The sequence below is a fragment of the Portunus trituberculatus genome, chromosome 50, assembly GCF_017591435.1.
Source record: "Portunus trituberculatus isolate SZX2019 chromosome 50, ASM1759143v1, whole genome shotgun sequence".
Taxonomy (NCBI): Eukaryota; Metazoa; Arthropoda; class Malacostraca; order Decapoda; family Portunidae; genus Portunus; species Portunus trituberculatus.
In genome coordinates this window covers 7,717,444-7,744,943 of record NC_059304.1, presented here as the reverse complement: position 1 = coordinate 7,744,943, position 27,500 = coordinate 7,717,444, and the positions used below count along the sequence as shown (strand labels likewise).

At 40.3% G+C, this 27,500-nt stretch overlaps 1 protein-coding gene across 1 annotated transcript in view; it reads left to right on the top strand.

Annotated features, from left to right (window-relative positions):
* The first annotated feature begins 9,791 nt into the window (after positions 1-9,791).
* The window catches only part of LOC123499867 (fatty-acid amide hydrolase 2-A-like), a 20,850-nt gene continuing 3,141 nt past the window's right edge, over positions 9,792-27,500 (top strand). Inside the window, exons 1-9 of the mRNA XM_045248403.1 lie at positions 9,792-9,848; positions 13,754-13,803; positions 21,018-21,183; positions 21,485-21,707; positions 22,061-22,147; positions 22,258-22,388; positions 22,974-23,085; positions 23,658-23,822; positions 24,054-24,259. Coding sequence (XP_045104338.1) covers positions 13,796-13,803; positions 21,018-21,183; positions 21,485-21,707; positions 22,061-22,147; positions 22,258-22,388; positions 22,974-23,085; positions 23,658-23,822; positions 24,054-24,259 — 1,098 coding nt within the window. The 5' untranslated portion in view covers positions 9,792-9,848; positions 13,754-13,795. The remainder of the gene's footprint in view (positions 9,849-13,753; positions 13,804-21,017; positions 21,184-21,484; positions 21,708-22,060; positions 22,148-22,257; positions 22,389-22,973; positions 23,086-23,657; positions 23,823-24,053; positions 24,260-27,500) is intronic.

Genomic DNA, 27,500 nt, shown 5'->3' with positions numbered 1-27,500 from the left:
TTGCAGAAGTCACTCAACCCAAAAAACATTGATTTAATGATGATTCATGTGACATTAATTTGTAACTAGGCTGTCTTGCTTGACTTATACATGGCTGCACCAGAACGAGTGACAATGGAGATGTAACATTTCACTATAAAAAAAAAATTATAGTAAGGTGTTGAGATTTTCATAGCCATTCATCATATGAAATGCTAGGGAAACTGGATTAGATCATAAGTTTGCTAAAATGTCACAGGAGATTACATGACAAGTTATTTCAAGAATTTCATCAGCAGTTCGTCTAATATGAGGTCCACATGCATTAAAGTTAAGTCAAAGTATTGCAGAGTTTTATATATATATATATCATCAGAACAATAAACACTTACTATTTACTATAATAAGCAATGAATGATGCGATAAATTTTCGCGTGTCTGTACATCAGACACCTCTGCCACAATATTCCCTTTTTGACTGAAACTTATGACTTACACAAGCAGATAGTAACCAAGTTACCAGAATATATAGTTCCTATTGGCTTCATAGTTAGCATTAATACATAGAGTAATTTCCCAAAACCTTGAATATTTCTGCAAAACTGTTGGAGTAAGGGTGTCGAGCCCAAGGGAGTGAGATAATCATGGCTCCCTCTTACTCCCTGATCAACTTTATTCATTTATTTATTTATCCTTTAATTGGAACATTTTAGGTGTAACTACTTTAGGCCTCGTTTTTTCATTGGCTCTAGGGTGGTCTCCAGTAAAGTCATTTCATGGCTGCCATTACCAACCCTTAATTCATCTATCATTGCAAATAATATACTTACCAAACTTAACCTAACCACTATATTGTAGAATAACAAACATATGCATTTTCTCTTAAAGAATATATATATATATATATATATATATATATATATATATATATATATATATATATATATATATATATATATATATATATATATATATATATATATATATATATATATATATATATATATATATATATATATATATATATATATATATATACACACACACACACACACACACACACACACACACACACACAGCATAGTGTAGTGGTTAGTACGGCCGACTCACAATCGAGAGGGCCGGGTTCGAGTCCCGGTAAGCGGCGAGGCAAATGGGCAAGCCTCTTAATGTGTGGCCCCTGTTCACCTAGCAGTAAATAGGTACGGGATGTAACTCGAGGGGTTGTGGCCTCGCTTTCCCGGTGTGTTGTGTGTTGATGTGGTCTCACTCCTACCCGAAAATCAGTCTATGAGCTCTGAGTTTGCTCCGTAATGGGGAAGGCTGGCTGGGTGACCAGCAGACGACCAAGGAGGAGGAGGAGGTGAATTACACACACACTAGTACTGCAGTTGCTGTAGGTAGCATGTTAGCATAGTACATAAGTAGTTTGTGATTTATTGTGTAGGATCCGTTGTTCGCGTCTATAAAAACGTTTTGCCTATGGTAGTGATTTTGTGATGCCTGCATTTGCATGATTGGTTATTGTATGGGCGTTGATCCTTTTAAAATGGTGGGGGAAGCATGAAGGAGGGTGGGCAAGCTTAGAGGAATTTACTCAAAGGGGGCGAGCATAGTGAGCGAAATTTGCTTATCTCCAAGGAACTCCTGCTCGCCTCGATTCCCGGCTCCTCCTTCGTAGCTCCACCGAGCAGATTTAACGTCATATATCTGAAGCCATACTATTGGTCAACAAGAGAGAGAGAGAGAGAGAGAGAGAGAGAGAGAGAGAATATGGCAACGCGTTATTGAGAGGATAGGAGGAAATGGTAATCAAACATTAGATATAAAAAAGGATGAATAAGAGGGATGATAAATGGAGGAAGCACTTTTGCGTAGCAAGGTTTTTTTTTTTTTCTACATTCATACAGGCAACTTAAAAAAAACAAAGTGATAAATGGAGGAAGTACTTTTATGTCATAAGACGGTGTCTTTCCTTTTTTCTTCTTCTTTTTCCTCCTACAGCTGATTTGACGTCACATATTATGAAGCCACGTTATTGGTCAACACAAACACACACACCGACACCGCGTAGTGTAGTGGTTCTATAGCACACTCGGCTCAAAACCGAAAAGGCCCGGGAGCCCCAGGCGCGGCCTGGCAAATGGGCAATTATAAGCCTCAGCCGGCCTGGCCTGTTCACCTAGCAGGAAGTACGTACGGGATATAACTCGAGGGGTTGTGGCCTCGCTTTCCCGGTGCATGTGTGGAGTGTGTTGTGGTCTCAATCCTACCCGAAGATCGGTCTATGAACTCTGAGCTAGCTCCGCAATGGGGAAGGCTAGCTGGGTGACCAGAAGACGACCGTGGTGAATCACACACACACATACACACACACACACACACACACACACACACTCTTGCGAGGACGCCCTATCCAAGATAAAGTTAGAAAAAAAATTATTATACACACACACACACACACACACTCTCTCTCTCTCTCTCTCTCTCTCTCTCTCTCTCTCTCTCTCTCTCTCTCTCTCCACACACACACACACACACACACACACACACGAAAAAAAATCTGTGCAGTCTCTCTCTCTCTCTCTCTCTCTCTCTCTCTCTCTCTCTCTCTCTCTCTCTCTCTCACACACACACACACACACAAAAAAAATCTGTGGTCTCTCTCTCTCTCTCTCACACACACACACACACACACACACACACACACACACACACACGAAAAAAAAAAATCTGTGCGGTCTCTCTCTCTCTCTCTCTCTCTCTCTCGCCGACCAATAGCGTGGTTGTGACGTCAAATCAGCTGGGTGGAGAAGCTGCGAAGGGGGAGCCGGGAATCGAAGCTAGCGGGCAGAACGGATTCTTTAAGAGTGCCATTTCCGAGACATTTTGAGGCCACATGAAGTATATGTTAGACATGTTATAGTCAATTTATGCTATCTGAAATTGAACAATGTTTCTTATGCTCTGTTCTTCTGCCTCTGGTAACATTAATTAAAGGTTAATGTCTAGAATGGGTAATTTTTAGTAGCACAGAAAACTAATATACTCACTTTATTTCACATTTATGATTTTTTTTTTTCCCGGCGCAAGCTTTTTATTGGCTTATATTGATACTTTGGAAAAATCAAAATCGCGGCAGAAACAGTCCAGTGAGCGGTACGTTCGTAGACTAAGACTTCCTCTTCTTCATCTTGTGGCTGTTTACATTAGTAGTGGTGGGTCCTGCGGAATTTGAGGTTCTATAAATCCCGTACGTATCAGGGGCATCCAATGAGAGCCCGCCAGGCCGTTAGTTACTTAATGAAGTACCATGGCAAAATCAATCAGTTAATTTCTTCTGTTGCATGTCCAGTGAGAACCTGCCGTGCGAAGAGCTACTTACATAGTATTATATTTGTTTCTCGTGAGAGGATGGTCAGCTTGCATCTGTTGGCAAGTTGTTTTCACCAAAAATGCAAGAGTTCTACTGTGTGTGCATCACGAGTTGACTTTGCCTCCCAACTTGTAATATCAGAAAACATTTCTGTGATTTCCTTTAAGGGATGTTGCCTAATTATGTATAGCGCTGCATGATAGTTTATCAATTGTAACTGATGTGTGTGTTGGCCGAGACATAAGTGGATTGGAAACCATGAAATTAGTTTTATTGATATTTAAGGTTAGCTTATTGCTCTTGATCCAATTGGAGACTTTTGACAACTCAGTATTTAAAGTGTGAATGATACTTTCAAGACTAGATCCTTGAATAGAGATAGTTGTGTCATCAGCGAGTAGTAAAAAGCTTAATTTGTTGCTGCTGCGGGTGATGTCATTAATATAAATTAAACAAATTATATGGCCAAGGATTGATCCCTGAGGAACCCCACATGTGACGTTATTACAGGGAGATGAGGCATTGTTAAAAGTGGTGTATTGTTTCCTATGGGATAGGTAACTTTTAAACCAGTTGTTAGCAATACCACGTATTCCGTAACAATGCAGTTTATGTAGTAAGATGGAATGAGAGATAGTGTCAAATGCCTTAGTAAGATCACAGAACACAGTTAACTGAAATGATTTGTTATCCATTGCATTGTATATATCTTGACAAAGACTGTAAACTGCTAACTCTGTAGAGAACTTTTGGCGAAAACCATACTGGGATGACGAAAGAATTGAATTATTTGTGAGGTAGTCCGTAAGCCTTACAACCATTACTTTCTCCAAAATTTTACTGAAGCTGGGCAAAATGGAGATTGGTCTGTAATTCTGTGGTAGAGTGTTGTCACCTTTCTTAAAGACAGGGACAACACGCGCGATTCAATGAGTGGCAGCTGGAAACATAGATTACTAAGTAAGGAAGTCTGGAATGATATGTTGACGTATACAGCCACACCCCCACCTTGAGTACTCTTGTTGTTATAGTATGTGGTATATCCTTCAGTGGAATACAGTTCACAAATAATATCGTTAAGGCGTGTTTCACAAAATCCCATCATATCAAATTTCTTATTGCTAACGACAAGACACTGATCGACAAAGTTATCTAAATGAAGAGGCAAGCTGCTGATATTAACTGCTAGCAAGTTCAAGGCTGGAGGCGATTTATCACTAGTTGAATTAGTATCACAAAATAAGTAATTACATGATGGTTCCCAGGTATTATTTTAAATGGTGAGGCGATGGATGGATGGATTTTAATTTTAGGCGCCGCAACATCAACGGTCATATGGCGCCGCTACGATATTTTACTTACTACAATGTAGTTTATAAAAACTAAAAGAAATTAAAAAAGATAAAATCAGAGGTAACAAAAAAACCTAAAACTACAATAAAATTCAATAAAACATTAAAAATACATATAATAAACTTAAATAAAATGCATAAAATAGCTAAAACAAGTGAAAACGATAAAATTAATGGTAATTAAAAACAAAAAGCTACAATAATATACATAAAACATTAAAATACATATATTAAAATTAAATAAAAATCACAGCTTTGGGAGAAGGCCAGCTTCTTCCAAAAATCTAAAAACGTCATGGCCTTGGGCCAGACACTTTGGTCCAAGGACCTTTGAGATATAATAGACACCGCTATCTCTACCGCGACAGCGGTAGAGGTAGCGGTGTCGTAACTATCAAACTAGGGCGCTGATTATAGTCTTCTTGGTAGTTGCATCGGCCGATCAGTGTTTCAATAGATTTGAGACTTGCTTGTTGATCTTCTGAGAGCTTGTTGATGAGTTGTCTATCATTCGAACTTTGCTGTTTCAGGTGGTTCACTTGATGTTTCAGGTCATCCACTTCTTTTTGCGAAAACTCCTCAACTTGTCCTGAGTTCTTTGCACTGCTCATTGACTGATTTCATAAATATCTCCATGGCTCCACGATAACTTTGTTCCTGTGCAGCCAGCAGTGTTTTTAGAAAAGAGGAATCCATTGCAGACCAGTAGTTGATAGTCAAGGTGTTAGACGGAGCGAGGTCCAGACACGTTCACTCGCTACAGTGGTTGGAGAGAGAGCGAGCGAGAGATTGTTTCAAACACACACACACACACACACACACCGTGTAGTGTAGTGGTTAGCACGCTCGACTCACAATCGAGAGGGCCGAGTTCGAGTCCCGGGACGGCGAGGCAAATGGCAAGCCTCTTATTGTGTGGCCCCTGTTCACCTAGCAGTAAATAGGTAAGAGATGTAACTTGAGGGGTTGTGGCCACGCTTTCCCGGTGTATGGAATGTGTTGTGGTCTCAGTCCTATCCGAAGATCGGTCTATGAGTTCTGAGCTCGCACCGTAATGGGGAAAACTGGCTGGGTGACCAGCGGGCGACCGAGATGAATTACACATACACACACACACTGCGTAGTGTAGTGGTTAGCACGCTCGACTCCCAATCAAGAGGGCCCGGGTTCGAGTCCTGGGAAGCGGCGAGGCAAATGGGCAAGCCTCTTAATGTGTAGCCCCTGTTCACCTAGCAGTAGATAAGTACGGTATGTAACTCGAGGGGTTGTGGCTTCGCTTTCCCGGTGTGTGGAGTATGTGTTGTGGTCTCAGTCCTACCCGAAGATTGGTCTATGAGCTCTGAGGTCGCTCCATAATGGGGAAGACTGGCTGGGTGACCAGCAGGCAACCGTGGCGAATTACACACACACACACACACACACACACACACACACACACACACACACACACACACCTCCTAATAGTATAACATATCGTTTCTGCTTTTCCCCTTTGTCGGGCTACAGAATAACAAGATCACGATGTTGTAAATTAAATATCAAGAGAGAGAGAGATAGAGTTCTTTCTCTAGATTCGCAACGTACAGTACATCTGGCTAAGGTCTGGTGACTGCTGGCATCCCAAACTGTGCCAGTTGACAGGTAAATGACTGGATGTATATACCATGGGGCCAGTCTTCCTCAAGAAGGGACAAGTAAGCCGCAGGATAGCAGGTTGCCAGGAGGGGTGGACACCTGAGGCCACCAGGAGGGTGGGGTGGGCATGTCCAGTGTTATGATGGCCAGACCAGAGAGCTGGGAGCGTAGTGTAGTATGTTGAGAGTGCTTCTTTATTGCTGACTGCAACATTGATTACAGAACTACCAGGATGAACATTGTACAGCTCTGAGTTTTTCTGGACTGAGTCCAGCGCTCTAGCTTGATCATACATAGTAGCAAGGTCTAAGGTCTTATTTTCCAATAAGCGCTGCCTTATCAAAGCAGATCGTAAACCACTAATAAAAGTGTCACGTATGGATTCCTCATAGTGTTGAGTTGCTGTTACCTCCTTGAAGTTACACTCCTTATCCAAAGATTTCAAGGCCTGGAAATATTCATCTAAAGTTTCTCCTGGCTGTTGGCGGCATGTTGCAAGCTGATACCGAGCGAACACTTCATTTGTGCGTTATCGTAGGTGGCACTGTCAGAAATAGTGTCATAAATCCAGGGAGACACATAGTTCACGAGGAGGCCGAGTTTGTCCACGTTGTATTGAGGCAGGTCTCCCAGGAAGTTTTTGAAAGTTTTTATCCAATGTTTTCTGTCCTGGACTACACTCGAAGGACTGGGATCAGCATTGAATCGTTCAGGCTTGAAAAAACGATCCATGTCAACATCCAGATAAAGATTTGTTTTGTTTGAATAAACTGAAGTAATAAGACACAACTTTAATCCACGGCTTTATGCAAACAAAACAATACCATATCTGTAAAGAAAGCATAACAAAACTAACAATGGTACCTGACATGTTTAATGTAACATTATGCACAAAGAAAACACACAAGGCACATACACACTACACAGAAAACTGACCTGTTCAGTTTGTCTGGCCATGTTTCCACCCTAAGTGACGTTCCAGCCATACAACTGCACCAGTATGGGGTCGGACACGCTTCGAACGGAACTGTTCTAAACATCATAATCATTCACTGATGCAGACCCAACAGTGGTACAAAACATTTACACGACAATGGTGTTCCTCACTACAGGGATATCAGCACATCCATATACCACATTGAGTGCATGGCTCCTACAGTGGATGTACACTGCCCTTGAGTACAGCTCCTGGATTCTAATTTGGATCCCACTCACTAGTCCACTCATTGTGGAGGCTCGGTCATATCCCTGACCCCTAAGTAAACTGGCCTCAAGACCCATCTTTGTGAGCTGCCTGAGAATGGCTTCACTAATGGTGGCTGCATCTTGTTTGGGGAGGGGACAGAAACCAAGGATTTATCTCAGTTTTTTTTTTTTTTTTTTTTTTTTTTTTTTTTACTTATACCATGTGGGCTTTTCACGGGAATTTATGGGCTAAAGGAGATACTTTTTTGGGGTACCTCCTATCTCAAAGCCCACCCGCTAGGAAACCGTTGCCCCAAGTGAGGAAGCCCAACCTACACTTGGACTGTGGACAGAATTCGAACCCATGCTCTTGGAGACCCCTCAGACCCCAAAGCACGCATGGTTCCACTGTACTGTCCTTATCACTAACATAGCAGATACATATTGACATCTGCTGGGTGCCGCTTATGTCCATGGATTCATCAGCGAGGACAGAAAAGAACTTGGCCTCCTTTATCTTTCTTAGTAAGGTTTCTTTATTATCAATAGCACAGCATTCTATGAGCTCATCTTTTAATTGTAGATGATAGATACATGGCATTTTTAGGTGCAGTTTGAAGATGTTTTTTTAGAGTAGAATCAAATTCATTTCCAGTATATAAAGTGGCAGAAATTCCGTCTCACTTTCCCTTTCCCAGCTCACCCGTAAAGCCACATTTCTAGGCCCAAGGCACACAATCACATCTAGAATGGATAGGAGAGTGGCAATTTCTCCTCACCTTTTCCTCATAATTTATACTGATTGTTGAGCTTATGTCTTTTTTTTCACTGCAGCTATGGAGGTGAAGCCTTCTGCCATTTCTGTGGCTTTTTGATGCCCAGTGGATTAACTGTGCTTTGGGAGGATACCTCTTTTTTCCCTAACAGCGCTTTTCCAGTCAGTGAAGCCCTTTGTGATGAAGCTGAAGTTTGAGCCCTTAACATTATTGAAGGCAAGGCAATGAGCGCAATATGTAGCATCTTCATTAGCTGAGTACCAAAGCCACTCATTTCTTTTCCCACAGGACATTATATTTCAGCTACTTTCCTCCAAAATCCCGCTGGGGATTGCTATAATGTCCTGTGGCCACCCACTTGTTTTTAAGCAAGCATGTTTTGTCTGTATCAGTTAATATATGATCCTGCATTATTTTATTCTTGTATTTCAATGGATCTTAAAGATCTAAGGTAACTGTTTCATGCTCAATCACTCTATTCTGACTTCTCTCCACACTGCTAATATACGGTTTATTAATTTGGCAGTGCAACAAAAAAAATTACACTGAAAATGTACAGGGGGGAGGACATTAAAACAATGAAATGCTTAACCTAACTATGGATCTAACTTAACCAAAAATTTACTTATTGATTTATTTATTTATGGCTCGCACCATAGTGGGCACCGCGCTAAGGTGGTACCGGTCAGTGCGCGGTGCTCTTAAGGGCGCCACGCGATTCTGGTGTCGGGTGGCGCGGGCAGGGAGAGGCACGTCTGGGGGTAGCAGGTAGCGGAGACGTGGATGATGCAGCAGTCCTTCCCAAAATTTTTCCAAGGCTTCCTGGTGTCTTGTGGCCAGCCTCGGCAGACTCAGGCAGGTCAGGGCGTCCTCGTAGGACCTGTAGGCAGGCCCAAGGATGACCCTGAACGCCCTCTTTTGAACCCTCTCCAGCTGTTGTCGTTGTGTGAGGTTCAGGGAGAAGGACCACGCTGGGGAGGCATACATGAGCTTAGGGAGTATAAAGGTGAGGTACACTCCCCTCAGCTCATCTGCCGGTGCACCCAGGGACCTGAGTCGGCGCAGCATATAGATCTTGTATGAGGCTGACCTGATGATGGTGGAAACATGCTGCTTCCATGATAATTGATCATCCACCAAGACACCTAGAAGCTTGGTGCTGCGGACCACCTGGAGGGCCCACAGATAGCTGGGGAGGGGGGACTGCTGCTGTGGAGGTACAAATGTGCATCACCACGGTCTTGGTGTGGTTGATGGTCATTTTGTTGTCCTCCGTCCACGTCTGTAGTTGGTTAAGAGTGGACTGAAGTGCTGAGAAGTCTGGGTTGGTGTTGTTGACGGGTACGCCCACGGTGCAGTCGTCCACATACTTCCAGCGGTGGGGGGTGTGGACGAGAGCATCGTTGATAAGGATGAGGAAGCACAGAGGACCCATCCTGGTCCCCTGAGGGACCCGCATGTGAGCTGTTGGAAAGAGGAGACAGAGCCCTGATAACGAACGGCCTGACGCCTTCCCGTGAGGAAGTCTGCCAGCCACGCTATCAGGTAGGGAGAGAGACCCAGAGTGATGGCTTTCTTTATCACAACAGTGTGATCAACAAGATCAAAGGCCTTTCTGAAGTCCACAAAAGCAATAGCTAGAGAAGTGTTGCGTTTGTCCAGGTGGCTGTGGACGAATTCCAGGAAGCTGACAAGGTAGTGAGATGTGGAGGTGGATTTAATATTACCAAATTGTTGTGTGTCAATAGAGTTACAAATTTTGTTATAGGCCCAGTCGAACACAAAATCTTCACAGATAAGGCTGGGTATAGGGGTGATGGCGACTGGTCTTAGATCATTCAGTGACTGTGGATTGGAAGTTTTGGGGAAGGGGGTGACGTAAGATGTCTTCCAGTCATCAGGGCAGGAATGTTGAGAAAGGGAGGCGTTGATGATAGAGCAAAGGGGTGTGTCCTCTCTCCTGTCTGTGCTAGTCCTATCTGGATTATTTCACCTCCTCTCTGTTCTTCTATATGTGATCTCTCTCCTGTCTGTGCTGGTTCTGTCTGGATTATTTCACCTCCTCTCTGTTCTTCTAACTGTGCTCTCTCTTCTGTCTGTGCTGGTCCTCTCTTGATTCTCTCATCTCCATTATGTGTACTCAGTTTTCCTCTTATATATATATATATATATATATATATATATATATATATATATATATATATATATATATATATATATATATATATATATATATATATATATATATATATATATATATATATATATATATATATATATATATATATATATATATATATATATATATATATATATATATATATATATATATATATATATATATATATATATATATATATATATATATATATATATATATATATATATATATATATATATATATATATATATATATATATATATATATATATATATATATATATATATATATATATATATATATATATATATATATATATATATATATATATATATATATATATATATATATATATATATATATATATATATATATATATATATATATATATATATATATATATATATATATATATATATATATATATATATATATATATATATATATATATATATATATATATATATATATATATATATATATATATATATATATATATATATATATATATATATATATATATATATATATATATATATATATATATATATATATATATATATATATATATATATATATATATATATATATATATAGTAAGGTCCCGAGTTACATGACGTAAGTCGATTTTGTACGTAACTCGAGTTTTTGTACTTTCAAAGCATATTATCGAGTTTTCAACCAATAATTTTTTATGGTTATTCAGGTAAGTAAAAGGTTATATTGTTATATTGGTATATTATTTACAACTATGTAGGAATATATTGATTAGGGCCGCGAACGCGAAGGACTGCAGGTTGCCGAGAGGGGAGGCCTGAGGCCGCCAGGAGGGTGGGCAGGTCGAATGTTGTGACGCCCAGGGCGGACAGCTGGGAGCTTTGTGGAGTGCGGTAGGAGTAGAAGCGTTATATAAGTAAAAGGTTATATTGTTATATTATTTACAAGTATGTAGGAATATGAAACACAAGCTTGTTTTTGTTGTTGATTAGGGCCGCGAACGCGAAGGACTGCATGTTGCCAGAGGGGTGGACGCCTGAGGCCGCCAGGAGGGTGGGCAGGTCGAATGTTGTGACGCCCAGGGCGGACAGCTGGGAGCGTAGTGCAGTGCGGTGGGAGTAGAAGCGTGGGCAGCGGAGCAGGAAATGCAATAGGAAAGGGCAATAGGGATCAGCAGACAAGCGCAGACGGTGCAAGTGAGCTGCGAGTGTCGTGTGGCCCAGGCGAAGGCTCCGGAGTTGTTATTGTTGTGATAGGTGCGTGAGCCCTCAAGGTCGTCAACCTCCCCGTTGTCATGGTAACGGGCTTCCCATTTTCTTCTTCACTCCCTTACACACAGCTGCTGCCTCCCTTCTCATGTCTTTTATGTCCACTTTTTCTTGTAGCGTAATGGTTTTCCTTTTCTTAGCATCACTCAGGAGTTTTCTTTTTGGTGCCATTGAGCAAGATACTAAGATACTCAGCAAACACAGATGTAGGAACACTCTTGCCAGGGGCGACGGTGTGGTGGAACTGAGGTACGTAGAGTGTTATTGTATTCAAGCATGAGGTGGGCGGTGTGGTGGATAACCAGTAGTGACGCCTGGCGGCCAACAATAACAATAAACACCGCGCTTTACGATTTAGAACTTTTCAATTTTTTAAATCTTAAATTGCCTTATAGTGGACTGACGTAAGTGCGAGTTTGACGTAACTCGAGACCGACGTAACCCGGGACTTTACTGTATATATATATATATATATATATATATATATATATATATATATATATATATATATATATATATATATATATATATATATATATATATATATATATATATATATATATATATATATATATATATATATATATATATATATATGCAAAAGAGAAGGCTGAAATAGCTAGACCCAAAAGTTTTCCAATCAAAAATAACTAAATAAATAAATGAATAAACAAAGTTGGTCAGGGATTAAGAAGATCACATGATTATGTCACTCCCTCTGGTTCAAGACCCCCTTACTCCAACAGTTTTGCAGAAATATTCAATTTTTCAGAAAATTACTATGTATTAATATTAACTATGAAGCCAATAGAAACTACGTATTCTGGTAACTCGATTATTAATTGTTTGTGTAAGTCATAACTGTCAGTCAAAAAGGGAATATTGTAGCTGAGTTGTCTGACATACAGACATGCCAAGATTTATCGCATCATTCATCGCTCATATAATAGTGAATGTTTACTGCTCTTCTGATGATATGTATAGAACTGCAATACTTCAATTTAACTTGATTGCGTGTGGATCTCACGGAAGGTGAACTACTTATGAAACTCTTCCTCAGTTTTGTGGAAGCAGATGACACAGTGGTCTATAAGGGGAATTCTTGAGCTATGCTGACAGTGGTGGCATCCATGAATGCAGCGTACAAGTGTACATATTCATCCCCCGGCTGCTCACAGGAAACTGAAAGGGGAAAGCGCGGGGGAATCGTCTACCTGTACGACTAGTTTGGCTGTTCACCACCCACTTCCGACTCACCATTCTGGTTCTTCCCAGGCTAAAAAGTCGCAGTGTCTACGGGCCATTACATACAAAGTGGGCGATGCTTGATTGCGACCACGCCTAAGCGCAGACACACTTTAACTAATTACTGCAAATGTTTTCAATATAATCTTTCACACGGCGCGGGCGTCGCCCATCGAAGGCAATCGCCCGTGCGCGAATGAAAACTGAAATGCATGACTTTCGCCCCTTGGGTCGCAAGTGCCACGTGGGCCCGAGTCTGTACGTTGTTATGGGGTACAGTGCAGCCAGCAGTCTTCACACGTCGCTGGCAGCCCTGTGACTCGCTCACTTCCCTACCGGAAACTCATTAAGTAATCCGTACTCTACTGTATTTCAAGATGATTGGTTGTGCGTGACTGTCCCTTTGTGTTTAATATGGAGTGTTTTGATACTTGTGCAAGAGAGACCAGCTCCATAGGAAAAATCACGTGAAGATTGCAAATCTTGAACACGTAATACCATAGAATGGTAGAGAGAGGTGTGCATCAAGCTTTGCCCAGACTTAGAGTTTATAAGAGAGAGATAATAACAAGTACGGTAAGTGTACAAATAGTTTTCTCCTTTCCTTTTACTTCATGATAAATATATAATTTTAACAGGGAAACAGTTAAGGCGTGCTAGTGAGGGATGCATGATTTGCACCGGTACTGTCAGAATAAAGACGCGGAAGCATGTGTTCACGCTACGTGAGCGTCGCGCTCGCCATGTTAAAGAGGGCTTATGGAGCATTCCTTTTTCAGTAAGGCATTGTGGTCCGAGGAAGACGGGTGTACGCCACCGCGATGTTGAGGTGAGTTATCTCTATGGTACCTTGAACACTCTTCTTGATTCCTTTAGTATATTACATGTTTACTTTATATTAATACAAAGAATATATTTGAAATTTGGGCCGCCGTGGTACAGTGGAACCATGCGTGCTTTGGGGTCCGAGGGGCCTCCAAGCGCACGGGTTCGAATCCTGTCCACGGTCCGAGTGTAGGATGGGCTTCCTCATTCGGGGCAACGGTTTCCTAGCGGATGGGCTTTGAGATAGGAGGTACCCGAAAAAAGTACCCCCTTTAGCCCATAAATTCCCGTGAAAAGCCCACATGGTATAAATAAAAAAAAAAAAATATATGAAGTTGACCAAAGAATTAAACGGTTACTACGCGAACAAAATTCCCATTGGTAATCACTCTCACATAGGAACCATTTCTTCCCGTAAAAGTTTTTATTCCATTTTTTGTTAACGAGTTTGTGTTCCCACGTGACTACTCGACGTGCGACAGCGGAAAAAAAAGTCCCTCTAACTGACCTTCAGCTTACCGGCCTAGATTAGTTTGTGAGAAGGGATGATATTCTCTCTCTCTCTCTCTCTCTCTCTCTCTCTCTCTCTCTCTCTCTCTCTCTCTCTCTCTCTCTCTCTCTCTCTCTCTCTCTCTCTCTCTCTCTCTCTCTCTCTGTGTGTTTGTGTGTGTGTGTGTGTGTGTGTGTGTGTGTGTGTGTGTGTGTGTGTGTAGTCATTATAAGCAACGTCTCATCATTAATATCAGTCTCTTGACAGAATGAGATATTTCTCCATTCAGGTGTTATTTAGTTTTTTTTTTTTTTTCATCTGAACAAGTGTGGTGTTTCGCAAAGGCACGCGATATTATTCTTCATTACGACATCCTTGGCATGTCAGATTGTATAACAAAGTAGATTGTATATTCGGTTAGTTTTTCGTCTGTTGGAGCAGCTTTTTATTCCCACCCGTCTTACTATTCGTTTGGCCTTATCCATGACCACATCCGGCATTGATTTGATGAGTCTCACTGCTGCACTCATCCACTGGCTTTTCCATCTTTCTTGTTCCTTTGCTGGAAACTGGCTTTAGAATTACTCTCCAAGTTATCTTCATGGGATATCCACTGCTCAGCTAAGTCTCTTTCTGAATTTTTGTAGAAAGTTTTTGCAGTACATGTTGGTATTTAATAATCCCTCATAATAACCACAAACAATTACCTGTCAAATCCCGCCTTGACTGTGAACGTGATAACCCAAATGACCTTCACTTCCGCAACGATGGGATCTTTCTCAACTGTATATCATTGTTTTTTCTTTTCTTTTTGTTTTGTTTAGTTTTTTTATCATATGTGTGTTTCCTTTAAACCCTCCAATACTTCATATAATCGTGAGTTGCTAAATGCAGGCATGTCGAGGGCAACAGACTGTTTTCACACAAAGACAAGTTTTATTTTCAGGCCAAACCCAATCATTTGTTTGTGTAGATCTAACACATATCAACCCTTTAAGCAGAAATACAATATTCCAGTGTTTCAATCAAGAAACTCAACGCTTTTTTTCTCACATTCCTCTGACTTTTTACTTGTTTTTTTTTTCTGTATGATGTGAGGGAATTCATAAAATGTTGCAAGCTCTTTTCATCACATAATTCTATTCCTCTCCACTTATTTACAGTCTCCTCGCTGAGCCATACTCTGAGGTTAGGCAGGGTGGGAATGCAGTGGAGGGATCATGACGGAAGATGCAGAACGTTGGAACGAACAGAAATATGATAAAATAAAGGTAGAGGAGTTAAAGGATTGGGCCGGGGCCAGGTACACGAACGTACGGAGACCGCTACACCGTGAGACTATCCCCAGTACTGGTTATTTCTTGCATGTCTTGTATTTTTTGTCTTTCAGTTGCAACATTTTCTTTTTAGATATCTCCTGCTAATTTTAACTGCCTTTCAGAATATGTAATTTTTTTTTTTTTTTTTTTTTTTACGTAGGGAAGAGGGCCAGCCAAGGGAAAAAAAAAAGAAAAGAAAATTAGAAAAAGGTCCACTTGAGCGCTGGCTCTCCAAAGAGTTCAAAAAGTGCCAAAACCGTCAGCCAGAATTAGGGGAGCAAATGCCTCGATACCTCCCTCTTAAAAAAAGACAAGTTGTAGGAATTCGGAAATACAGATGCAGGGAGGGAGTTCCAGAGTTTACCAGTGAAAGGGATGAATGATTGAGCATACTGGTTAACTCTTACATTAGAGAGTTGGACAGAATAGGGATGAGAGGAAGAAGAAAGCCTTGTGCAGCGTGGCCGCAGGAGGAGGGAGGCATGCAGTTAGCAAGATCAGTAGAACAGTTACCATGAAAATAGCGATAAAATATAGAAAGGGATGCAACATTTCGGCGGTGAGAAAGAGACTGAAGACAGTTAGTCAGAGGAGGGAGTTGATGAGACGAAGAGCTTTCGATTCCACCCTATCAAGCAAAGCTGTGTGACTGGAACCCCCAAACATGCGAAGAGTACTCCATACAGGGACGGATAAGGCCCTTATACAGAGTAAGCAGTTGGAGGGCGAGAAAAACTGTCGGAGACGCCTCAGAACACCTAATTTCATAGAAGCTGTTTTAGCAAGAGATGAGATGTGAAGTTTCCAGTTAAGATTATGAGCAAAGGACAGACCGAGGATATTCATTGTGGAAGAGGAGACAGTTGAGTGTCATTGAAGAAGAGGGATAGTTGTCTGGAAGGTTGTGTCGAGTTGATAGATGGAGGAATTGAGTTTTGAGGCATTGAAAACTACTAGATTTTCTCTGCCCCAATCGGAAATCTTAGAAAGATCGGAAGTCAGGCGTTCCGTGGCGTCCCCGCGTGATCTGTTGATTTCCTGAAGGGTTGGACGTCTCTGAAAGAACGTGGAAAGATGTAGGTGGTATCATCAGCGTAGGAGTGGATAGGGCAAGAAGTTTGGTTAAGAAGGTCATTAATGAATAATAGAAAGAGAGTGGGTGACAGGACAGAACCCTGAGGAACACCACTATTAATAGGTTTAGGAGAAGAACAGTAGCCGTCTACCACAGCAGCAATAGAGCGGTCGGAAAGGAAACTTGAGATAAAGTTGCAGAGAGAAGGATAGAAGCCGTAGGAGGGCAGTTTTGAAATCAAAGCTTTATGCCAGACTCTATCAAAAGCTTTTGATATGTCTAACGCAACAGCAAAAGTTTCACCGAAATCTCTAAAGAGGATGACCAAGACTCAGTAAGGAAAGCCAGAAGATCACCAGTAGAGCGACCTTGACGGAAGCCATACTGGCGATCAGACAGAAGATTGTGAAGTGACAGATGTTTGAGAATCTTCCTATTCAGGATAGATTCAAAAACTTTAGACAAGCAAGAGATTAAAGCTATAGGACGGTAGTTTGAGGGGTTAGAACGGTCACCCTTTTAGGAACAGGCTGAATGTAGGCGAACTTCCAGCAGGAAGGAAAGGTAGAAGTCGATAGACAAAGTTGGAAGAGTTTGGCCAGGCAAGGTGCAAGCACAGAAGCACAGTTTTTGAGAACAATAGGAGGGACCCCATCAGGTCCATAAGCCTTCCGAGGGTTTAGGCCAGCAAGGGCATGGAAAACATCATTACGAAGAATTTTGATTGTAGACATGAAATAGTCAGAGGGAGGAGGAGAGGGAGGACAAGCCCAGAATCGTCCAAGGTGGAGTTGTGAGCAAAGGTTTGAGAAAAGAGTTCAGCTTTAGAGACAGAAGAGATGGCAGTGGTGCCATCAGGATGAAATAAAGGAGGAAAGATGAAGAAGTGAAGTTATTTGAGATGTTTTTGGCTAGATGCCAGAAGTCACGAGGAGAGTTTGAGTTTGAAAGATTTTGACATTTCCTATTTATGAAAGAGTGTTTGGCAAGTTGAAGAACAGACTTGGCATGATTCCGGGCAGAGATATAAAGTGCATGAGATTCAGGAGATGGAAGGCTCAAGTACCTTTTGTGGGCAACCTCTCTATCATGTATAGCACGAGAACAGGCTGAGTTAAACCAAGGTTTAGAAGGTTTAGGTTGAGAAAAGAATGAGGAATGTACGCCTCCATGCCAGATACTAACACCTCTGTTATGCGTTCAGCACAAAGAGATGGGTCTCTGACACGGAAGCAATAATCATTCCAGGAAAATCAGCATAATACCTCCTCAGGTCCCCCAACTGGCAGAGGCAAAACGCCAGAGGCACCTTCGCTTTGGGGATCCTGCGGAGGGATTGGAAAAATAGGACAAGATACAGAAATGAGATTGTGATCGGAGGAGCCCAACGGAGATGAAAGGGTGACAGCATAAGCAGAAGGGTTAGAGGTGAGGAAGAGATCAAGAATGTTGGGCGTGTCTCCAAGACGGTCAGGAATACGAGTAGGGTGTTGCACCAGTTGCTCTAGGTCATGGAGGATAGCAAAGTTGAAGGCTAGTTCACCAGGGTGGTCAGTGAAGGAGAGGAAAGCCAAAGCTGGTGGTGAACATTGAAATCTCCAAGAATGGAAATCTCAGCGAAAGGGTAGAGGGACAGAATGTGCTCCACTTTAGAAGTTAAGTAGTCGAAGAAATTACTATAGTCAGAAGAGTTAGGGAGAGATAAACAGCACAGATGAATTTAGTTTGAGAGTGACTGTTAAGTCGTAGCCAGATGGTGGAAAATTCGGAAGACTCAAGAGCGTGGGCACGAGAGCAAGTTAAGTCGTTGCGTACATAGACGCAACATCCAGCTTTGGAATGAAAATGAGAATAGAGAAAGTAGGAGGGAACAGAGAAAAGGGGCTACTGTCAGTTGCCTCAGACAGCTGTGTTTCGGTGAGGAAAAGAAGATGAGGTTTAGTAGAGGAGAGGTGGTGTTCCACAGATTGAAAATTAGATCTAAGACTGCGAATGTTGCAGATTAGATCTAAGACTGCGAATGTTGCAGAAGTTAATGTAGAAAAAGTTAAGGAAGGTGTCAAGACATTTGTGGTCCTCAACAGGAGAGGTGTCCGACCTGGAGACATTTTTGGTCCTCTCCCCAGAGGGGGGACTCCGAGGCGTTGTTTATTTCGGGTCCCATTTTTCTTTTAAATTTTGATTTGGAGTGAAGGGTGTATGTGTGGTAAGTGCATGTAGTTTTGTGTGAAGAAGGAGAGCTGTCTTTAGAGGGTAGGCTGTGACTACCCCCTTGAGTTGTGAGAAAATACGTAAATGATAGTAAAATACGTTGCGGCGTGCTATATTTTCTATCTCAGGTGTGAGCACACGCATGTGACGTACTTCCAGTAAAAGTGTGTTCTGCATAAAGAAATTGTGTGTGTGTGTGTGTGTGTGTGTGTGTGTGTTGGCGCGCGCGAGCAAACAAGCCAGCGTAGGCATGCATGCACTCTCTCACAAAATAGCATGCTGCGCATAATGTCAGTTAATCCCGTTTTAATTATCTAACTTACAACACACACACACACACACACCACACACACACACATACACACACAGCCAAGCATGACCTGCCTCGACACCCCATCAATTCCTTGAACTTGCTCAGAATAAAAAACCACAGAACCAGTGCAAGTCACTACTCATAACGGAAGGAGTGCCGCAACCATGGTACAATAACTTTTTGATAAGTAGACGCACGAGAACATTATTGGAACCACCAGCTGACTCAGTGACGTCATCCGGTCGTGTAAACAACTCCATATCCTCGAGTGAGTGTACACGTGTGGCAGAATTTGATCTTGGATTGTATGTTTCATGTGCCTTAATATTAATTTCTTATTGTTAGTATGGGCAAAGCTAGACCTTGTGCAGTGTATGGATGCACGCCTGCCAAGTCTAGTAATTTTAAATATTATAAATTCCCAAGAACAAGACCATCGCAAGACAGTGGCTCCAAAAATGCTATCGTGCTGACACAGTAAACGTAAATAATGCCGTGATTTGTGAGCAACATTTTAGTTCCGCCCAAATTAAGCGCAATTTGAAATATGAGTTATTAGGTTCCCTCAGTTCCAAGGAGTTGGAGGGATCTAAAAACTGAGGCAGTCCCTGATCAAAATCTGCCATTTCGTGGACACGATAATGGAAGTGGCCTTTCTGCAGAAAATACAGGTAAGGAAACTTAGATTTACTGGCTAAATCTGATCAGTTTCAACACTCCAAATTAGAAATTGTATAATCTGTTTATGCTTAATGAACGAAATTAGTCCATAATTTACAGGCTATGCCAGCCTTACAGGCTACTGACTGTACCATGGTACAATAACTTTTTGATGTCTCGTTATTGTACCATGGGTTTACACTCAAGAATAAAGTACCTATATGAAGTGTGACTAGTTTAGGGCCGATGCAAGCTAAAGGAATGGATCGCCACGTTTAAATAGCGGTATGCACTCACGGTCCATTCATATTACATGCATTTCAATGGTTTACGGTCCCCACTGAAATGCATTTAGTATGTGACAGCACCGTAAACAGAGCGTGACCGTCCCTGTATAGTGTGGATCGCCTTTAGACTCATACGTGCATTAACCTTTAGCCTCTTGTAGTTTTATATGTAGAGAGAACAGTGAGGTGCTGAGGAAGACGACGAAGGTACATGAAGGCGAAGAGGATCAGAGGAAATCAATGTGCATTATGCAATTATGCATAATGTATGTGGCTTGAAAAATCCACTAACAATGTTTTTGAGCCACATCTACTAGGCTATCTGACATGTCTTTATCCGTACAATATCTTGTCAATCGCTATAAAATATCATCAACATTCAATCACTAATGTGTATCATATTTAATTTTCAACTGCATAACTAATGGATCATGAAAAGAAAAAAGTTTTATATTAATTATTCATGATTTATTGAGTAGCAGACTATCGCGATCAGAGCTGGCTAGGCGAGTAGATAACGTCACAGAAACAGCGTTTCAGAAGATTTACCAGTAGGGCTGTGAGTTCAAGACTCTCGTGCGTCTACCTGCTTCTCGTTATTGTACCATGGCCGCAACACTGTAGTTAAGGGCGCGCGTAGGCTAATCTGCCATATGAATAACGCCAGTGAGATGAGCGACCGTAGGTTGTTGTGATAATCTCACATTAATGATTATTTGGGAAATACAGAGAGAAGAAAGGGAAGACAGATCAGGGTAATTGATTTGATGGATGAGTCGTTAATTGGCTTGGTTTCGCCGTGCTTCTCTAGCTCTTTTCTGAGGCTAAATGACAACATTTAACTTTTTTTTTTTTCTGTACAGTTTTCTCATCTCCCTCCTGACGCGGCTGTACCTGTGGGTGGTGCGCTGCGTGTTCAGGCTTCTCTGGGCATTAGGGGGACCCACCAAGTTGCTGTTGCCTCCCATAGACGACCCTGCGTTGATGCAGTCTGCCCGTACCTTGGCGCTCTGGATACGACAGAGGAAGGTTGTTAATTTGTTTTGTGCTGATGAGAAAGGAAGCCACGTGGCGCTGCGATAAATTACAGTCACAAAAAGGCTTGATCTCACCTTCTCATCGCTCATCCTGGAATTTGTAGTTTTGTTTTGCTTTCCAAGATTCATAGCTTGTGATGAACTTGCTTCTGAACTATGAAAGAAAGTTCAGTTGGAGTTTGTTAAGAGATGTATTACATGAAATATGATATATATATTAATTTCGATGGTTGGTTTACCACGATTATATTGATCTAAGAAGTTATACCACGTATCTCCTTTCCTTTTCCCAGAGGAGCGCTGTATCCGTCATGGAAGCTTTTCAACGGCGCATCGAGGCAGTGAACCCTATCATCAACGCTGTCGTAGATGAACGTTTCAAGGCTGCCCTGCAAGAGGCACGGGAAGTGGACCAGCGGCTTGATGCATGCACGCAGGAGGAACTAGAGGAGATCGGTCGCACTCAACCGCTTCTTGGGGTACCATTCACTTCTAAAGAAACCATCATGGTGAAGGGTGAGTGAGTGGTGTATGGACATAATATTTTGTTCAGGACTAGGGTGGCAGGATATCTCACGCTGTTTTTCCTTGTGTGCGATAAACTGTTTGTCTTTCTACAACTTGGAACAAGATACCATATTCCACAAACCAATGGTCGTAGTCTCTCTCTCTCTCTCTCTCTCTCTCTCTCTCTCTCTCTCTCTCTCTCTCTCTCTCTCTCTCTCTCTCTGTTGGATATTTCTGAGCTGTCTGAACGAGATATGGAGTTAAAAATAAAATGTTCCAAAGTGTATCATATTGAGTCACTCTTACACCACAGTCTCTAAAACATAATGCAACAGGGAGTGTAGACGATGGTGTGTTTGCAGGACTGAGTAACGCTGTAGGGTTGGTGTGCCGGCAGGGTGTGAAGGCTTCGCGGGATGCCGAAGTGGTGGGCAGACTCCGAGAGGCAGGTGAGGCTTCATCATGATGCTTACTTGCGTTTATTGCTACTCTGGCTGATTCTTTCCGGACATCAGTTTCTATTTATACTTTTTCTTCTAATCCCTGTGTGTATTTCCAGGCGCCATTCCGATGGCCGTTACCAACGTACCAGAACTTTCAATGTGGATAGAGTCCTACAATCTTTTGAATGGCCGCACCGTCAATCCTTACGACGTCAGCAGGACCCCTGGAGGATCCAGCGGCGGTGAGGTGTGTTTTTGTGTGTGCCTGTTGTTGTTGTTGTTGTTGTGTGTGTGTGTGTGTGTGTGTGTGTGTGTGTGTGTGTGTGTGTGTGTGTGTGTGTGTGTGTGTGTGTGTGTGTGTGTGTGTGTTATTCACCACGGTCGTCTGCTGGTCCCCCAGCCAGACTTTCCCATAGGGAAAGAGTTCAGAGCTCGTAATGACCTATCTTCGGATAGGACTGAGACCACATCAACACACAACACACACCGGGAAAGCGAGGCCACAACCCTACCTATTTACTGCTAGGTGAACAGGGGCTACACATTAAAAGGCTTGCCCATTTGCCTCGCCGCTTCCCGGGACTCGAGCGTGCTAACCATTACGCTACGCGGTGTGTGTGTGTGTGTGTGTGTGTGTGTGTGTGTGTGTGTGTGTGTGTGTTTTGCGATTGTCATTTCAGTGTTCAGTCCAGTGTAGCAGAAAGTTATCACGAATGCCAAACATTGAGTCCTGGGTTGCGGTGATCGCCAACATCACTCAAACAGGTTCATGTCGCCCTAGTACATGGTGAAAGTAACAACTTGTTACAATTACACACTCCCTCTGTTCCAGGGGGCCTTGCTTACATCTTGTGGCACTCCACTTTCCGTTGGCACTGACCTTGCTGGCTCCATACGGATTCCTGCGTTCTTATGTGGCACCTTTGGACATAAGCCAACCTCAGGTAAGAAACTTTATGGTTGCATGGTGCATCTTATACCCAATCTTCTATCTTATTGAAACTTTATGAACTCTCGTCGTGTTACATCCCGTACCTATTTACTGCTAGATGAACAGGGGCTACACATTAAGAGGCTTGCCCATGCTGGCGTATGGAGACTTCCTACCGGTAAGGACGTACGTGGAGGTAGTTCTGCTACAGCTGGTGTTGCTGCTGGTGGTGCCGGTGGTGCTGGAGTGCCTACGCGTACCGGTAGTGTAGGCACCCCAGGCCCAGCGCAGCGGACCACGCGAACATCATCGCGTTCATTTAAGAAATAACTATTGCAGCAGATCAGAATATTTTGTAATCCTAATCCATTATGATAGATCAATTACTTTTTCCTTTTGCTAATTTGAGTAATGATGAATTGCTGAATGTACTAACTGAAAGTGAATATCATAGCTTTCCACTCAATGTAATCAATAGCTTACAGTTTGATGAATTCAATTTTGATACTAATCTTTTGAATGATCATGTATTGAATGTACCTAAATGTAATTACTGTTTTTGTGATGACACTTTTCCATATGAAGTATCCAGTGACTGTTTGAAATTGCTGTCTTACAACATCTGTAGCATACCCTCTCATTTAGATGCTTTTTTAAACCAGTTCATTGATCGACTTGAATTTGACTTTGATGTTATCGGCCTCTGTGAGACACGTCTGACAAATTCGCTTAGCCCACTATATAATATAAGTAAGTACACTGCTTATCACAGTTGTAAAAATACCCAAGGAGGAGGAGTTGTAATTTATCTTCACAATAACTTTACAGGATTAGAATTACATGATTTTACCCTGCAGACACCCCACATTGAGTCACTATTTATAAAAGTTATACAACCATTTACATATATTGTCGGCATAATTTACCGGTCACCTAACGCTAGCTTCAATGAATTCATATCATCTCTTGAAAATATTGCAGAACATCTAGCAAATGAGAAGCTCCCATGTTATATGATGGGAGATTTTAATATAAACCTCCTCAATAAGAATAATCAGATGTATAACCTAATTGATATGTTTTATGCTTATCATTTCTTTCCTGTAATTACCAAGCCCACTAGAGTTACCAGAAATTCTGCTACTTTGATAGACCATATATGGACTAACAATCTGCACAACCATCTAGTAAGTGGCATTTTCCATAATTCCATTAGCGACCATTTTCCTGTATTTAGTATATTTAATGTTGATACTAAAATAAATTTCAGTAACTCTTCCAAAATCACCATATGTAAGCGATCATTTCAGGACTCGTCCATTGATCTTTTCAAACAAGGCTTAGCTGCTTACAAATGGTTAGACATAATGACTTTTAATGATGTGAATGCAAGTTTTGCTAGTTATATGAAACATTTCAATAATCTTTATGATCAGCATTTTCCACTCAAACAGTACAATTGCCAAATAAAACATCTAGACAAGCCTTATATAACACAAGGCATAAAAAATTCTATTAAGCATCGAAACAAGCTACAAAAACTCTATGCAAAATGGCCACTTACTTATGAAAAATCATTTAAGCAATATAGAAACATGCTCACCTCGCTAATAAGAACAGCCAAAGAAAACTATTATAAAAGTCGACTCGAAGATGACTCGGGTAATCCTAAAAGGACATGGGAAACAATCAATCTCTTAATGGGAAGACACAAAGACAAGAAGTTACCAGATATAATGTCTTTCGATAATAAAACACTGCACACCCCCTCAGAAATAGCAACATCATTTAACGAATACTTTGGCAACATAGCAACTACTCTAGCTAATAAAGTACAGCAATCGACAGTCTCGTTTTCTTCATTTTTGCCACGACCTGTTCAGTCTTCTTTCATTTTATACCTTACAACACAACAAGAAATAAAAGATATTGTAATAAGTTTAAAATCAACCGCTCCGGGTTTTGATGACATCAATATCAAGGTCATAAAAAAATGTTGCGACGAAATCTCCCATTTTAGAATACATAATTAATCGTTCGTTCGCTGAAGGGTGTTTTCCTAAACATTTACAAATAGCCAGAGTTATACCAGTCCACAAAAAAGGTGAGAGAAACGTACACACTAACTACAGGCCAATATCAATTCTCCCTAGTATCAGTAAGATCTTTGAAAAAATTGTATGTAACAGGTTGATGGACTACCTTAGTAAGTACTCAATCCTATCTGAATCACAATTCGGATTTCGCCCTAATTCTTCTCCTGAACTTGCCCTACACAAACTTTGTCAAAATATTCACAATGCAATAGACAACAAATTACAGCAAATATCAGTTTTTTTGTGACTTTTCAAAGGCCTTTGATACAATATCCCATGAAATCCTCTTAGTAAAGTTAAAAACGTACGGCATTCGGGGGTTACCACATGCTTGGTTTCAAAGTTATCTATCTTCCAGAAAACAATACACAGTGTACAATAACGGCAAATCATCATATGTTCCCATTAGCTGTGGTGTTCCTCAAGGATCAATTTTAGGCCCAATTCTCTTTTTATTGTACGTAAATGACATAACACGGATCTCTGACAAACTTAATTTCATTCTTTTTGCCGACGACACCACTATTTACATTCAAGGGGGAGAATTTAAACATCATCACCAATACTCTTAATGCTGAACTAGTGAAAGTTGCAAACTGGATTCACAGCAATAAACTTACCTTAAATATTTCTAAAACTCATTGCATGTTATCCTCCCCACTCATGACGAATACAGTCAATATTAATGTTTATATTAACAACAAGTTATTAAACCAAGTGTCAGAATGTAGATTTCTGGGCATAATGATAGATCAAAAGCTAAAATGGAGATCACAAATTAGTGAGCTTATTGTTAAAACTAATAAACTAACTGGAATTATATACAAGATAAGAAATAATCTTTCTCTTCATTGTTTAAGACAAATATATATATCATTAGCGTACACAAATTTTTGTATTGTTGTGCCATTTGGGGGGGAGCAGGCAGTACCATCATAGACAATATTTTTGTCGCACAAAAGAAGCTACTGCGAGTCATGTCATTTAGTCATCGTTCAGCCCATACTGGCCCATTATTTAATGACCTTAGATTACTAAAACTAAGCGACATAATATCTCTCCAGACTAACATCTTTGTTCACAAGTCACTATATTCACGACAGTCAGACGACACATTCCACTTCATGTCTAACAACCCTAATACCCGCAGACCATATGATTTAAAGCTCCTGCTGTGTCGAACATCCCACGCACAGCAATATGTCACAACCAGAGGTGTCAAAGAGTGGAACCAGCTACCAGAACAACTTAGAAATATCAAATCACCTCAAATTTTTAAGAACAAGATAAAACAATTCTTCCTTAGTAAATATTAGGGACTTTTATTTATTGCTCTGTATTATTATTATTATCATAACAATTATCATTATTATTATAATTATTATTATTATCATTATCATTATAATTATTATTATTATTATTATCATCATTATTATAATTATTATTATTATCATTATTATTATTATTATTATTTTATCATTATTATAGTATTATTATCATAGTATTTATATTGTTATTATTATTATTGTAATATGTGATTGTTAATTTTGTATAATTTCTCATTATTATTAGTATTTTATTATTTATTACTGTATTATTTATTATTGTTTTATTGTAAATTGTTTTATTATTATAGTACATTTACTATTATCATTTATTATTTTATTATTATTATTATAATAATAATAATAATTATTATTATTATTATTATTATTATTATTATTATTATTATTATAGTACTATTATCATTATAGTATTATATTTTTATTATTATTGTAATGTGATTGTTATTATTTGTAAAATTTTCATTATTATTTTATTTATTAATGTATCATTATTAATAATGTTTTAATGTAAATTGTTTTATTATTGTACGTTTACTATTATTATTATAATTGTTATATTATTATATTATTATTATTTTAATATCATTGCTATGTTATTATATTTATTTTTCTTTACTATTATTTATCATTTATCATTATCTATTGTTTCTATTACTATTATTCTATTTGTCATTATCATCCACTACTGTATTTATTACTGCATTTATTACATATGTGTTATGTAGATGTATATTTGGTTGTAGAAGTGGAATTTAGTTAGAAATCTTTAATTTACTTGTTTGTAAATATATGTATAGTAATTAGGCCTCTACAACTAACCGCGTCGGCCTAACATAAATTTCAAATAGGTCAAAGAGCTTATGCTCAACAGACCGAGGGAATTCTTCACATTCTGTATCATACTGATTTTAATGTACCCATAAAGGCCCAATAAATGTATCAGTATCAGTATCAGTATCACATAAACCCTGACTTAGGCAGTGGGA